Source organism: Gymnogyps californianus, chromosome 16, assembly GCF_018139145.2.
Source record: "Gymnogyps californianus isolate 813 chromosome 16, ASM1813914v2, whole genome shotgun sequence".
Lineage (NCBI taxonomy): Eukaryota > Metazoa > Chordata > Aves > Accipitriformes > Cathartidae > Gymnogyps > Gymnogyps californianus.
Window position 1 is genome coordinate 6,697,214 of NC_059486.1, and position 15,543 is coordinate 6,712,756.

At 42.8% G+C, this 15,543-nt stretch overlaps 2 protein-coding genes across 2 annotated transcripts in view; both read left to right on the top strand.

Annotated features, from left to right (window-relative positions):
- Positions 1-9,173: 9,173 nt before the first annotated feature.
- Positions 9,174-13,811, top strand: SDF2L1 (stromal cell derived factor 2 like 1). The gene is made up of 3 exons (XM_050906519.1): positions 9,174-9,342; positions 10,239-10,435; positions 12,404-13,811. The coding sequence occupies exons 1-3, from the start codon at positions 9,174-9,176 to the stop codon at positions 12,680-12,682; spliced, it is 645 nt and encodes a 214-aa protein (XP_050762476.1). The 3' UTR covers positions 12,683-13,811.
- Positions 13,812-14,155: 344 nt separating this feature from the next.
- The window catches only part of TOP3B (DNA topoisomerase III beta), an 88,979-nt gene continuing 87,591 nt past the window's right edge, over positions 14,156-15,543 (top strand). The window contains exon 1 of the mRNA XM_050906517.1: positions 14,156-14,207. The gene's annotated coding sequence lies outside the window, so the exon portion shown is untranslated. The remainder of the gene's footprint in view (positions 14,208-15,543) is intronic.

Below are 15,543 nucleotides of genomic sequence, written 5' to 3' on the forward strand. Positions count from 1 at the left end.
CACCTGTGTAGCCAGTGGTTCTCCATGTCTGTTTCCTCACAAGGAATTTGGAATCAGTGAATTGAGGTAGGTTGCAGCCCTGTTGATCTTCATCAATTGCAGTCCACTTAGCAAACTGCTACAGAACTTTGGGAGGGGAATGCCTCTGCTTCCCACTTCAGATCGCTCTGCAGCAGAAAAAATGTTTCCATTAGCCTGAGGGCACTTTGAGGGGCAGTTAAGATTTGGATGATTGTTTGTAAGAGTATTTTGATACTTTGAAGGAGGAAAATAAAAGTAGAATGGGTGGTAGCAATGTTATTCATGGAAGAACTTGGTTCCTAGGTTGTGCTCTCCCTATAGGCCCTGAAATGGCCAGCATGGAGACTTCTGCTGGATCTAGAATGGACATCAGCTGTCCATCACTTTCTAGAGCTTACTCTTCCCTGACATGTAAATGAACACTGACTACAGGAAATGATGGTGAGAGCTGGAGACAGCCTTCTGCCCCCTTAGTGACTCCTTTCTCATCGAAAAATTATATGGAATGAAATTCCAAACAAATCATGCTAAAATGCTGTAGAGAACTTGCTAAATCTTCATTCTAGCAATTCCTGTGAGCATTTCCATCACTTAATAATTGTATGTCTCTGTTACAGAAAAGTTTTTGATGCTGTGTAAGGGTTTCCAGTGCCCTTGGCATTTCAGAGTGGATATTTGTGCAACTGCTACTTGCCTCCCCTTCTGGGAGATGAACCTCACAGCCTGCCCACATTCCCCCAAGGCTTTACTTACTGATGAGGGCTATTACTATAACAGATGAAGTAACTCTGAAGCAATGTAATGAATCAAAAACAAGTACCTCCTGCCTTTGCCAATGCAAACTCTGGGGTTTTCTGCTTCTTTCTAGAACTATCAATGCTTCTTGCCTCTGCACAGGTGAGAGGCACTACATAAGAATCTTAGACAAAGCTTGGCTCCTCAGCCTTCTTAACCTTAGTATGCATTTAATGCTATTAACAGTAACATCCTTGTTAGATGTTGAATGCAGTTCCTGGAGGCTTTCTCTTCCGGCTTAATTCCTGTTTATCCAGCTCTCCTTCCCATGACTAGAAGCAAAAACTCCCCAGCAAGCAAATCTTGCCACTGTGCCACATCCCCCTCAGATCCCAGCACAATGTTTTCTCTGCAGCCTGCGTACCCCAGCTGGCTGCCAAAATAGCCCTTGCAGCCAACCCCCACATAGTCCAGAGGAAAGTCTCTTACAAATTCAACCTGGAGCTGAAAGGCAAGGCAGGCTTCCTCTGGCTAGTCTCTCCTCTTCAATTAAGACATGAATGAGAATATTGGCCACCGTTTGTGGTGGAGCTGCATAAGCCAGGACACATACTAAGCACAGGCTGCATCTTCCAGCTTAACTGAAACAACACACAGCCCTACCTTATCTCAGTTGCAGAAGCCAGCAGCTCTCTCCATCCTCAAGTGCTTCACTGGTTTTGAGCTTGAATTTCTTCCCTTGAACTTTGAGTTATTCAGTAGCGGATTTAGAGGTTTCCTGTATTTCACAAAAGCATTTCCTAACAATTAATGCTTCCAACAAGCCATCTGTTGACATAAAAAATGTATTTTCTTTTTCTTGTTCCCTTGGCTGCAGTGAGTTAGTTCATTTGGGATTACAATGGTAGCACAGTAGGACTTGGTTTGTCTTTTCCTTGAATGAAATTTTGTTGAAAGTGTGAAGTGTAAAAGACATTTGAATGAGACAAAGTAAAATCCATTTTTTAAATGAAAGGATGTTAACGTTTTCTTCTCTTCCCCAGCCTCAAAGATTTACAAAATCTTGGAAGTTCAGTGGCTTCTGTAGAAATGCTTAAATTAAAGCCTTTTCATCCCTCTACTGAAGTTGGTTTTCAGAGGAAACAAGACATTTGTGTTCATGCTGTCAGTGCCCGTCTCAGTCTCCTCTTAGTAGCAGTGGGATGCCTTGGCCAATTCCAGCCTCCATTGCAACAGAGATGGAGGTCCTGCAACAAGCCAATGCAGCATGTGCTTCTGAGGCTGCAGTCCCCAAAATGATCTATAGCCCAGGTACAAAACTAGCTGGTCAGTCGGCCAGGGTAGGAGATGAAGGAGGGCACTGCGGTGAGGCATAGTGCAGAAAGGAAAAGAAAATGAGTGGGCTTTTGCAGAGGTTGAGATAGGTGACATGCAAGAGTGCTGTAGGGGCGTGTTCGTTAGGTGTAATTTTCAGCATCTGAGCTGAGTGGACCTGCATACAAGTGAAGTAATGTAACTATGAGGAGAGCTGGACTGCAAGTGCCCGGATTTCCTAAAGTTCACAGACATGACCAGCCTTGGGTGAGACAGAAAAGCGGCCTTCCTTGGTCTTTCAGGAAACTTCTGTGCTGTGTGGGGCCAGGGCAGGGATGAGGGTGTGGGCCAGTGCTCTGAGGGCACCGGACCTAGGGTGAGGGTGCAGACCCACGCCCGTGACGGTACGAGACCCGCTGCGGGGCACAGCTCGCCGGTCGCTGCCCGTGCCTCCTCCGGGGGTGCCCGCGCTGTCCCGGTGCTGCGCCCGCCCGCACTACAACTCCCGGCGTGCCGCGCGGCGGAGGCAGCCGTTGCGCTTGCGCAGTGCCTGCTCCCGCCCAGGCAGTTGGCGCGGTGCTGTCTGGGTACGAGGCATCCAGGCACGTGGGCGCCATTTTGTGGCGAGGAAGAGGTTTTCTCTACGGTATAGCTGGCAGTAACAGTAAAGAGAAGCCCGAAGAAGAGCAGTGTGTTCCCTTTCCCCGTCCCGCCCAGCTGCTGAGCAGCCCTTTAGCTGTGCGGGCTTCCCTGCCAGCATGGGTCTGTTTGACGGCAACTGAGAGGGTCTCCCCTGGAGGGCTGGGCCTGAGCTCGGATTAGGATGTGCAGCTGTAGGACAAAGCAGGGGCACTTCTGCTCCAGGCCTTTCCTACGACACCCAGCTTAGAAGGCGACTGGAAAGAGCAGTTCATGGGCAAATCTGGGTGTGCACAATGGCAGGCCATGCCAGGTGGATTGGTTGCCCAAATGCCCAACAGGGAGAGGATGTAGCGGGTGGGTTCTACCCAAAGGTAGCTCTTCTGAACCCTGGGCACAAGCGCTGTTACCTGAGATGAAAGTAGCAAAGAGCATTGCTCCGAATTGATTCAAAACTAATCGTATAATGCTGGATAAACACACCAAAATCCTGTGGTTAGTCCCCTTACTTGTGACTTGCAATCTGCTGTGTATAACAGCTTCCTCCATCTTGTATCAAAAAGGGTTGAAATCCCCAAATTCCAGGGTACATCTGCTAAGAGTCGAAAGGCTTCCCTGCACACCGCATAAGACCAGCTAGGCAGTATAGCTGTCACCTTCCCCCTCCCTTTTTCTGAAATCATCTGAATTTACACCAGCACAAAATAATGTCAATACTCAACAAGGTGCATGGTGCTAGCAAGGTGGCTGAAAGTGAAAGGCAAAATTTGCCGTCATGACCTTATTATTAACTTGACACTTGTATTAAATTATGGTGTACTGTTAAAGTACCAAACTCAAATCCTCCCTGATGCAGATAGCGGGCCTCTGGTCTTCAGTGAGACTATGTATTTCTTATTGATAGTGAATTTTAATCCACCTTCCCATTTTTTTGGAGGGTTATTTTCTCTCTGCTGCGTTTTCTTCAGAGTGTCTAATGTGGAGTAAAAATTAATATTTGAATATCAACTAAGCTACAGCATCCGTGATTTCTGACTGGGTTTGAGGTGATGTAAAGCCTGTCCATTCCTATTCCAGATGCCTCTTTGCTTGACGTTGAGGTCTATTAAATACACAAAGATGTCTGGTCAAAAAAGAGTTGGGACAGGTAATCCTTCTACTAGACAATGAAATGATGGGTCCAAAATAGGTACTGTTTAACTGTGGGCATTAATAGCTTAACCTAGACTATCTGATTCCATTAACTGTTTGATTGCATCAAAACTCAGGACTTCAGTTTGCCCTCTCTGGAAGTTATTATACTATCTGGAGCTCACTTCTTGGTATTTATGATACAGGTACCTAGAGGAAATTATCTCTAGGCGGAATAACACATTTATTGAGGTCAGAAAGGGGCAGATTTTATAAAAGATTCATAGGTGTTCAGTGGAATTTTCAGAATTACGTTAATATTTACCTACCGTTAAAACAGATAGATGTCTATAAGTTTCTCAAATCCCATTAAGCACAAAATTATGTTAAAAGCTGCCTGAAATGATGTAACATACATGCATTTTTACATTTTTATACTGAAATAGAAAGTTAGTCATCAAAACTACAATTCCAATCCATGTCTACAAATTCAAAATAACTTCCTCAGTTTCAATTTACACTGTCTAAGCAAAAGCAGAGTTAAGCCTGAGTCTGATTTTGACAAATGTTGATCAGGAGCTATCAAAATAAATTAAAGGTACCAGGGGCAGGTCCTCATGTTAAGGGAAAAAAAAAAAAAGAAAAAGCTATATTTTACATATAAAGTATTAATGCATAAAATTTTTAATCATTGTCTTTGATTTTTTTTTTTTTGACAGCTGGAAATAGTATGCACTTCCTCTGCTTCTAAGCACTCTGCTTCCTAAAGAGGTGGAGTGGGGAAGCAAAAAAAAGTAAAGTTGGGAGGATACAGGTTTTCCACAAGTCATGAGGAGGTTGTTGAGTCTCCTGTTGAAAATGGCAGTCAGACACACTTTATCTAAGTGTGAAAAAATACTTTCAGATTAGCTTGGATTTATGTTCTTGTTACAAAGGTACACCTTGAGATGATGTTTGGCTTCAAAAAACTGAAGGGCAATGGCATAAGGCTATCAGCACAAATTAATAGGGCTGAAGCAAGGAAATCTGAAGAGTTCTTATAAATCTCAAAAGCTTACATCAGAAGCGAGGGACAAAAAGATTTTGTCTAAACAAAAAATTAGTATCAGCAAAGTAGAATTAACCAAGAAACCCATTAGCCAAAATATCACTCCTCTGCCAGAGATGACAGAACTACTGCTTCCAAAATTCCCTGAAAGTCTACCATGAGAGGTAGAAGGCTCACTAAAGCAGGCTACTGCTGAACTTTTAAGAGAAACAACAACCTCTAAAAAATCTAGTACTACAAATGATAGCCAGGGAGAACTACCTATTTTATCAGACATGGAAGAAGAGATGGCCGTAGAACCATGAGTATTCCTTGTCATCTCAAAAGGGTTCCTTCTACAAAAGAGCTAGTGTTACCAACGAGAACATCGGGAACTCCTCAGCAATGTTACTACACATGTAAGTTAATCTGGCAGATCACTTACAGCAATTGTTGTCGTCTCCCAGCATCACTGAAAGCACCTGGAAAATCTCAGCTGATTGAATGGAAATGCACGATAATTCTTTTGGAGCTCTGAGGGGAGATCTCATCTTCTTGAAGGACTAGCATCAGTCAGGAGAGTAGTTGAGAGATGCTGACAATGTTACTGGACACAGATCGCCAGGACTCTGCAGAACTTTCAAGGAAGTCCCCTCTTCCTCAAAGACTAGAAACAAAAGACAGCAATAAAAAAATCAACTCTTCTCCCCCAGATGAAGAATTCTTCAATTTAAATATGTATATGTTAATACTTTTTTTGTCAAATGTCTTCTGCTTATTTACTTACTCTGCTTATTCTTACATTATGTTTATATCTATTGAATGCAAAAATCTCAATAGCTGATTTTGGGTCTCTAGTCCTTAAACAACTTGGGCTGAGTGATAAGAAACTGTGTAATTCTATAAATTTTTGGCAAGCCATCTTTTTTGTCATTTTGATTTCTCCCTGGGTGACAGCATTTTATTGTTATTACTACTGTTTACTATTTGTATTATGCTTGGAAGTCACAGTTAGAAGAGCTCTGTTGTAAGGCATGCCAATGGATACAAATGTTTGATCTGAAGTGAGGTTTATAACCATCAGTTCATCAGTGTGGGGTGAAAGGAGACAGGAAAAAAACACAGAATGTTTACAGGCCTGATTCTCTACTGTCACTCCCTTAATTTCAGTACAGTTCATCCTTATCGGTATCAGAGAAAGGACCAGATGCAGAGAAAAGTCAATGGAAGAGCTCATGTGGACTTATTTTTGTATCAGGTACTAATATCTTCAGAACTGTGCCCTATGTATTTTCCCTAAGGTTAGTGACAGTCTGAGAAAGAATCCAGGCAATGTTACTGCAGTGTTCTCCATAAATCAAGAGCTGTCTATACCCAAAGATACATAAGTGCTTTTTGGGGTGTAGATCAAGCCCAGGAGTTGCTTGCTATGCTACCTTAGTTGTCAGTCACTGCTTTTGTCATGCAAAGCAAACAGAAAGCTTGAAGCATGTTTAACAAAGGCCAATATAAAAAAAAAGAAAATCCTTTTCTCTAATATGTTGCTTTGGGCCAGCATACGCCCTCTGAAATTTTCTTGTGCCACAGATTTCTCGTTCCTGTATGCTAAAAGCATTTGGCACTGCCAAATCCACTAAAACCTGTTTTTCAGGGAGGACCAGGTTATACCTACAGGTGCACCTGAGTGGAAATGGTAGGCATTTTCAAAATCCTTGAAAATCAAGTGTGCGCAAAGCCTGCAGGGTTAAGTGATTGAAGGCAGAAGGCATTCTAGTTACATTTTACATTCTCCCCTTTTACAGCACTGTTGAATTATTTTGTTCATGTGCATAAACAAGAATCATAATGAGATTCCTATCAAAAAAGCTGATGTTTCCATTACCAATGTGCACCGTCACATAGTTTCTGAGGCAATTTTACCTGTAGCTTACAGCAGTCTACTAGAAACAATAGTGGGCCCTGTAGGAATGAGGTGACTGTTAATTGCCACGGGTGTTTGGCGTTGATGGGGTTCTTTGTTGGCAACCGTTCTAACCCAATTATGTTTCTAAAGTAGGACTGAAAAGCATTGTAGCGAGCACCATGTAAATGGCACTAAATGCACTGAGACTCAGCGACCTCCCAGAAAGATAGACAGGTGCCAGCTAAAGCCCCATATGATTGATTTTCCTCAGCTAAAATGGCAACCACAAACATCTGGTTTTGCCCCATTTATAACAACAGCAGCAAATGCGAGCCGTTGTCTTAGTTAGAACAGCAAGGCTTCTTAGAATGACATAGAAATATGGCATTTGACTGACAGATTTTGCTTTTCTGTGAGCAAACATTTATACTTCTGGCACTAGGAAATTATTTTTTAGTCCTCAGAAAAACACACCGGGTCTGTGTGTGTGTGTAAATATGCGTGTATGTGACTGAGTTTAGTACTCAGGCTTGTTTTAATGAAGGCCTGACGTTTAAGTCAGAGATTTTTCTTAGATGTAGGTATAGCTATATAAAATGGGCCAAAGCCAGCATAAAGAAAACCATTCAGTTGAGTGGTATCACATGGGTAGGAAGAAGCCTCGCAAATCCAGGACTGGTGGAAGAGACAGAAAGTCAGCTGAGCATCTTATGATGTTTCCACTAGCCAGCAACAGTAATGTGCTTTCTAAATCATCCTGTAATATAAAGTGCAGCGTTGCAGTTCTTTGCTGTTGCACACACAGAATACCATTGTTACAAAGACTTAAGTCCCAAGGCAGGTGTCCTTCTATGTGTTTCCTTGCTGCTAAGAAGGTCAAAAGCTTTTGCTCTGTTAAATTACGTTGTATTCCTGGGAGTGTTACACAAGACTCACACCATACTGTCTGTGGTGTGATATATGGGTCAATCCAATGAGCAGTTTCAGATGCAAAAGCTAATGGACTATGTAGGAGTTCCTGTGTCCTTTGTCCATGGTTGCTTTCTATTGATAAAGGAGACCTTTTTTGGCAGGGGGCAGGGAGGGGGGGTGGATTTCTTCAGTCTGCAAAACTATGCAATGAAGGACAGTATGTATGTTAATTTAGGCAGCTGTCTTTTATACAGAATAGAGCTTAATAATCTCTTTTTGTTAGAAGATCTTCGCAAAAGAGACTGTATCATAGAAGGTGAACTTCCAGATCCAAAAGCAAAGATGTGATCACTACAGCTTAATGATACAGCAACCATTGTTAATTCTTCTTTGTATAGTATTTATGCCCTATCATCAGAAGCTCTAATATAATCCAGAAATGACCGGACCAGTGGCGTATTATCATGCAAGACAGTTCACTACCATGAATTTCCTTTGTTTTTCAACATTATGTTACATTTGTCTGTAAATCCCCAAAATGGGTACATATTTACACAACTGCAAGAGCCAGAACTGCAGGGAGGAGCAGACCTAAATGTGCCACCTGCCAGCTCTGAGCTAGAAGTGGCCTGAATGCAACAGCACGAGCTGATTGACCTATTTGTGCCAATTCTGGCTCCCTGAGGCTGTATCTAGACCATTACCCATGCCTGGCTAGTAACCTTAGAGCTGGTTTATGTCTGACAGTGCTCTCATTGTGAAGACATTTGTTCTTCCCTGGCTCTGATGGTAATTGATTGACCAGCCCTACTTGCAGCACGTTTTCTCCCAAGGCCCTTAACAATCAGAGTGACCTGCCTACTATTTTTCTTACAGCCCAGACTACGTGTTAGACGAGAGGGCTGCTGTAACAAACCTGGCCTGCTCTCCTCCAACGTAAACCAATTCTCAGCAAGAGCAAACTCCCAGCGAGAGAAGCACAAGAAAAGATTCCTGTCAGCGCTGCCCCGGGGATGCTCAGGGCTATCGCCTGCTGGAGCGCTCGGCAGCCAGCGGTGACAATGCTCCGGGCTCGGGTGCAAGGGCACCCGGGGGCGGAGGCACTGCGGGCCCCGGTAGGCGCTGGCCCGGCCGACGGGGCCCGTCCCGGGGGCTGCGGGCCCGACCCAGACGCGGGATGCACCTGAGGCGTCGCTGAGGTAAAAGTGCCGCGGTCCTCCTTCGCGTCCTTCCCTGGGAGGTGCCACGCCGCGTGCTCTGATTGGCCACCTTTTTTCCTTGGCCCAATGAGCTCCTCCAGCTGTAGGGCTCCCGGCGGTGAGGTCACTAAGCCGTCGCCCAATGCGAGAGCGAGGCCGAGCAGAGGGCGGGTGGGGATTGGCCGGCCGTAGTGCTGGCGCGGGACGATTGGCTGGGCCCGCGGAGGGGGTGCGGAAGCGCGCTCCGCTGACGGCGGCGGAGGGGCGGCGGTGCCGGCCGGGCTGCGGCGCGATGAGGAGGGGCTGCCGCCTCTTCCCGCTCCTGCTCCTGGCGCTGCTGCGCGGGCTGTGTCACGGCAGGGAACCGGCGCCGGGCGCTGTTACCTGCGGATCGGTGCTGAAGCTGCTCAACACCCGCCACAGCGTGCGGCTCCACTCGCACGAGGTCAAGTACGGCTCTGGTGAGCAGGGCCGGGCCGGGGGGCGCCGCGCTGAGGGGCCGGGGGCTGAGAAATGGCGGGCGGGGAGCCGTGAGGGGGGCTGGAAAATGGCGGGAGCTGGGAAGCGTTGAGGGGACAGGCAGTGAGAGGGGCAGGAAAATGGCGGGGGGACAGGCTAGGGGGGGGCAGGGAAGTGGCTGTGAGGGGAGCAAGGAAGTGGCGGGGAGCCAGGCGATGAGGGAAGCAGGGAGTTGGCGGGATGGCAGAGAAATGGGGGGGCGCGGGCTGGCAGTGAGGAGTGGCAGGGAAGGAGGAGGAGGTTAGAGGTTGCTGAGGTTCATGTCTCTGGTGCAGAGGGAGCAGCAGGACAGGGATGGGGTTGTGGGCTGCACTGGAGACCTGGCAGCCTGGCAGGGAGAAGAGGATGCTGAGGTGTGAGGTACAGGAAGATGTGGCTGGGCTCTGCAGGTCCTGGAGTGGGGATGTGACAGGGATGCTTTGCCCTCATCCCTGAGGTGAGCCCTGTTCCATGTCTAGGGCCTCAGCAGTACCTTCCCAGCGCCTGTTCTGGCAACAAGGGTGCTGGTTTGTTTGGGGACATAAAGAACTTGGTAGTATTTTTGAGAAAGGCAGGATGGTGTGAGTAGTATCCATCATGGATCAGATTTTCTTCTCATGTGTTCACCATGAACTTTGACAGTTTGCATCTACTAACACATGCTATGTTTAACTTCTTCAATCTGCAAGATTATTTGGTACCTGCATTCCCATTGCAGTCAGTAAATGGACTGTGAGAATTAAACATCTCTTAAACATGAAGGCATGAGAACATTAAAGCAGATTTCTTTAGTTCTTTCAGGACTTTTTGAACTGGAGAAGTGGATTAAGTCTCCTGCCATTTAATTCTATTCAAACAGGAAGTGGCCAACAGTCAGTGACAGGAGTTGAAGCTTCAGATGATGCTAACAGTTACTGGCGGATTCGTGGGAAGAGCGATGGCAGTTGCCAACGCGGAACACCAGTGAAATGTGGGCAAGCTATACGACTTACCCATGTTAACACAGGAAAAAATTTACACACTCATCACTTCCCATCACCACTCTCCAGTAACCAAGTGAGTTATTTTAAATCTTAAGCTTTTGTATAAACAGTGCATGCTATTGACAGTACTTCTCTCCAGTTTTTCATGTTTTTGAAGAATCAGGCTTGGGTACCAGCTGCCAGAAACAGTATGTCTATGCATATCCAGAGTTCAAGTATATGCTTTTCTGCATCTTGGAATAATGTTCTTGACAGTGGTAAAATTTAATATGTACCAGTATTGCTATTTCACAGGAGTTTTAACAAATCTGTGGTTTTTTTATTCTGCACCATTGCTACTGGGAAGACTGTTCTGAAATGTTTAGCACTTTCAAGGCGTTGGAGACTGGGCACCTCCCTCAACATTGCGAAGATTGCTCTAGAGCCAGGCATCTAATCGTGTTATAACACTAGGCATTCCTATATCCAAGTTCCTTGGTGATCCAAGCTGTTAGTCTCAGTCATCTTCTCGCTATCCCTATTTTAATTCACTGTTCTTATTTATCTGTCCTCCTTCCACAGGAAAAATGAATCTGCTCTCACAATTGTATTTGTTTATCATATTGTACATATCTAGAAGAGTGTAATTTCTAACTGTAATTAGGTCCCAGTCTTGTCCTTGAACAAATGCTTCTCCAAGATGAAAATCTCTCTTAAAATAAATAATGCAAACTTGTTGGAAGTTTGTCATTAGTAGTCATTTTAGTCTTCCTTCAGGCTATGTAGATAGGTCGTTACATTCAAAATTGGAAGACCTGACTCTTTGTGAAAAAGGTTTGTCTTTTACCATGAGTAAAGTGGCTGAAACAATAAGGTCCAGTTTTGTGGAGGGTATCTAGGTGATCTGGTTATTAAAACAAAAGAAGTGATGGAAAAATAGCATTTCAGAAGAATTATTTGAAGAACGGATTGACTCTAAAACCTTCCCCCAGCTTTCATTTGTCAGTTTAGACAATTTGTATAACATCGTCATTAATGTAAAAATGTTCAGCGACTGTCATTGTGTTTCTTTGGTTTTGCTGTGTGTTTACACACTATATAAGCGAAAGGAAAGTTTGCATGACTTCCCAGAGATTGACAGGACTGTGACTTATGACATTATTGAAATATGATGTAGTTATGAACACAAACTTTTATTTCATATTCTTAACAGAAGTTAGATTTTCAATTAGTATGTTGTCTTTCACACTTTTTGGACTACATAAACTTGAATTAACATGACCCTAAAATTTTAGGTTGCTAGGTACAAACTATTGCAGTTCTATTTTCAGGTTGTTCATCACTTCTAGTTATCAGATTTTTAAGAATTAAAGGCTGTCTTGAGTTCTAAACAGTTGGAGCCTAGCCTATCTGGTTTCTGGAAATGCTTGGAATTTTTTTTGGTGCATAATGAAATCTAATCTCTAACTTTTGTTTTAGCAGGAATTCATTTGCTTTAATGGTCGTCTTTATTTTTTTAAGGAGTTACTCAGCTGTCTATCTGAAGAAAGAGTGTAGAACAATAGTTGTTGACCCAATTGTAAGCTTGGTATAATTAAGTAAAAAAGGAATATGATAACTTAATAAGCTAAATTGTTGGGACCTTGTGATAAAAACACATGTTGAAAAAAACTGTTGCAATTGTAACTATGAAGATAGTCATACTACAAAACTAAATGTCTACAGTTACAAACTTTTTTGAGTGGGGAAAACTTGCATCAGCATTAGTGTTGTTTCTTTTGAATTTTTTCTCAGAAGGATTGTTCTGATCTCTGTGCTCAAGTCCTCTTTCATTTCATTTGTAATGTATGTTGGGGTTTGTTGGCACTTTTTGCTCAGATTGTAGTGGTAGAAAGTTGCAGCTTCTGGATTTGGTAACTGTTGACAAAGCAGTGCAACAACACTTTTTCTTTCGTCTCCATCCTTGCCTTTAAACTCAGCTGACTTTGTGGTTGATATTTTTGTGTGTATACTGGAGGTGTTTGCTTACATTTTCACTTCAGGAAGTTTGTGTCTCTAACAGGAAGTAAGTGCCTTTGGTGATGATGGCGAAGGAGATGACCTCGATATATGGATTGTGCAATGCAGTGGGACTTACTGGGAGCGGGAGGATGCAGTGCGCTTCAAGCACGTAGGAACTGAGGTGTTCCTTTCAATAACAGGGGAACAGTATGGCCATCCCATTAGAGGCCAACGGGAAGTTCATGGCATGCCTACTGCTAATCATCACAACTATTGGAAAGCAATGGAGGGAGTCTTCATCAAACCCAGTATGGACCCTGCAAAACATGATGAGCTCTGAGTTGACAGAGGATCCAAAATGCTTCAGCTTACTCCAATGTTTGGAGATGCTAATCCTTGGTCTCTTACAAGTGCCGCCTTGCCTAAGTGACTGACTTTCTGTATTACTGAAGGGCATTAGTTCATTCTAGGAATGCAGCACTTCTGTGGGGAATGGCATCTGCCAGGTTCAACCATTGAAATTTATTTGGCGAAATCCGTTCTGAATTTCAAGCTTAATTGGTGAAACTAATTCATACATCTGTTAGGTTTTGTTGTCGTTTGTTTTGCACTGTTACTTTTTCTCAGATTCGAAGGAAATGGAAAAACTGAAGTAATACATTGCTGTAGTCACAAGTACAATAAAACTTTGTATTTTGTAATCTTTTTCCAATTATAATTAAATATTTGGAAACTGATTCCTGCTTCTTAGTGAGAGAATGTTATTAATGAGGAGACGGAGTAAGTCTAGAAAGGGAAAAATAGTTCTCAAATATGGTGTCTTTTGAATGGCTTGAAGTCAGCTATTCAGCCTTCTAGAAAAAAAATGTGGTCCATTTGAAAATTGCTTCCAATGTCTTTCATGAGTTTCATTGTGTATGGTATTGGAAGAGTTGAAAATATTGTGTATGTTGGAATAAGACGACAAAGTTTTAATTTATTCACTTTCTCCAAGAAGTTCAGATTTTCTGGTAATGGTGATACTGCTAATTGTCAAATGGTAAGACTGCTCTGCTCTATGAACTGGTGCAGAAAGCTACTGTTTGTTTAATTAATATTAGAATATTATAAAATTCCATGTGGTGCGAAGGAACAGTTGAATTTGACTTAAGTTGTACTTGCATGTCACTCTGCAAGATCAGTATGAGAATCCAGATGAATAAATAGTGGGACATATACCCACTTGGGGTTTTTTTGTGTGAATCCAGAAGAAGAGAAAAAAGAATCTTAGACAATGGTTTGGTCCTGGATTTTTGATAGAATGGTATGCTCTGGAGTGCTAGCAAGGAATCTTCATTGAACAAGTTACGAACTTCTGTTCCTCTCCCTCTGTGAAAAGAGAAAAAAAATAATTCTTGAATGTGTTTGTTACACGGTGTTACTGGAAATACTGATTAAAATTCAAAGTACCATACATTTCTACTTGCTTTAAACAGAAAAGCTTACAAAATGAGTGTGAAAAGTGAGAAAATTCAGATGTTCTTGTCTTCATGTGTAAATAGTTAACTGATTATGGTCTTAATTAGTCAGTCAGTTAAAGAAACAGGAAACTGATTTACTGCTTTTACAGCTCCAGTCATGTGCTGCAGTGTTAGAGAGAGTGTTGTGTTGAGAAGGTGCAACAGGCAATTGCAGTTAAGCTTTATAAGTATACCCACCGATACGTGCTTCATACTCTATGATGCCTCATGCAGTTGTGCTGTACAGGCTAGCTTCAGGTTTTATTTAAGGGTTTACTACTAGTGAAGATCCTTCATACCCCATGGAACAAGGAACTTCTGTAACAGTTGTTTTGGGTACCTGATTATTTTTCTTCGAAGAAAAAGGTAAGACTGTTTTTCTGTGAATCTTAGTTGCCTGTGGGTATTTAAGGATTATGGGCATTCAGTGGTAGCTTTTGGCAGGAGGAAGAAATAAATTTGGTAATGAGTTCTTTGTCACTAAGAGCTAAATGCTTTGTGCCTAAACCGTATGGGTGTAGTGTTCATGCACCTGTGGAATACTGAGTTGGCTGAGAAGGGGTAGAGCTATGTGGCTCATCTCGGTCCATCTGCCAGGTACTATCCCTACCCAATGTTTATCTCTGCCTGGATGTTTCTGTCCCTAGCAAAGGTATTTATCAGTCTTGTTGATTATACTTGAGTGGGATCTCACTGGACCTTCCTCTTTCTGTTCCGGATATGAGCCAAATTGGTTTGGTGAGGCTGAGAAAGAACTGACTTTTAGTTCTTATGGCTTACTTTCTAATATGATCTCAGTTTTGAAAACATTTGTACCTTTTTTTCCTAAAGAACCAAGCTTCCCTACACATGTATATCCATGAATGCGTTATTTAAAGACATATTCAACGATATTCCTGTGAACTGAGTTTCCTTCACTTTCGATTCTGATCAAAGTGTAAAAGTCCCTTGGCCTTAATATTTCATTTGCGCATGTGTCACAATAGATTCCCCCCCCAGTTCTTATCACTATAAAAGTTGTGCTGAAGGACTCTTAAATAAGGCCAGTTGAAATACATCTTACTTTGGAAAGGTCTAATATAGTACTAAAATAACTATTGGTACTCATGGCATGCTAAATGCAGACTACAAACGTCATCAGTTAATGTAGGAAGTGCAGAAGCTTATAGCTGTGAAAAATGATGGCTTGTGCTAATGTGCTTTCCTTTCTATATTACTTCTAGATTTACAAGGCTTGCATTAGTATCTGTTTAATGTCATATTTTATGCTTTAAAATGAAGTACTGAGATTTCAGAATCTGATTCAGGTGTTTTTATTTACTTTGGCTGCTTACGATTCAACGTTTCAGTCCTTCCCCCACAGCTGAGGCTAAAGACTTGGAGAATCCCAGTTTTTATGTTGGGTTTTGTTGTTGTTTGTTTTCCATATGACTTTTATCATCTGCCTAAAGATGTTGGGACTCTTGGGTAAAACATGAAATACTGAGAGATGTAGATATGAAAGTCAGGAGCACTGTTTTGCCTCTTTCTTTCCCTTTATTTTAAGGCGATAAACTAAATTTTATAATACCTCTTGTCAAAATTCTCTATACACTTCAGGGTTAAGTGAAAACTATTTATTTTGGCTTCTGATGCTAGCAGAAAATAATTCTTTCAAATGACTGACAGGTGCTTTCCAATGTCTTGCTCACTACTACTACAA

Coding starts and splice junctions, on each gene's coding strand:
- SDF2L1 (XM_050906519.1), top strand. CDS start 9,174: ATGAGGAGGGGCTGCCGCCTCTTCCCGCTCCTGCTCCTGGCGCTGCTG. Junction 9,343..10,238: donor CGAGGTCAAGTACGGCTCTG/GTGAGCAGGGCC, acceptor CTATTCAAACAG/GAAGTGGCCAACAGTCAGTG. Junction 10,436..12,403: donor CACCACTCTCCAGTAACCAA/GTGAGTTATTTT, acceptor TGTCTCTAACAG/GAAGTAAGTGCCTTTGGTGA.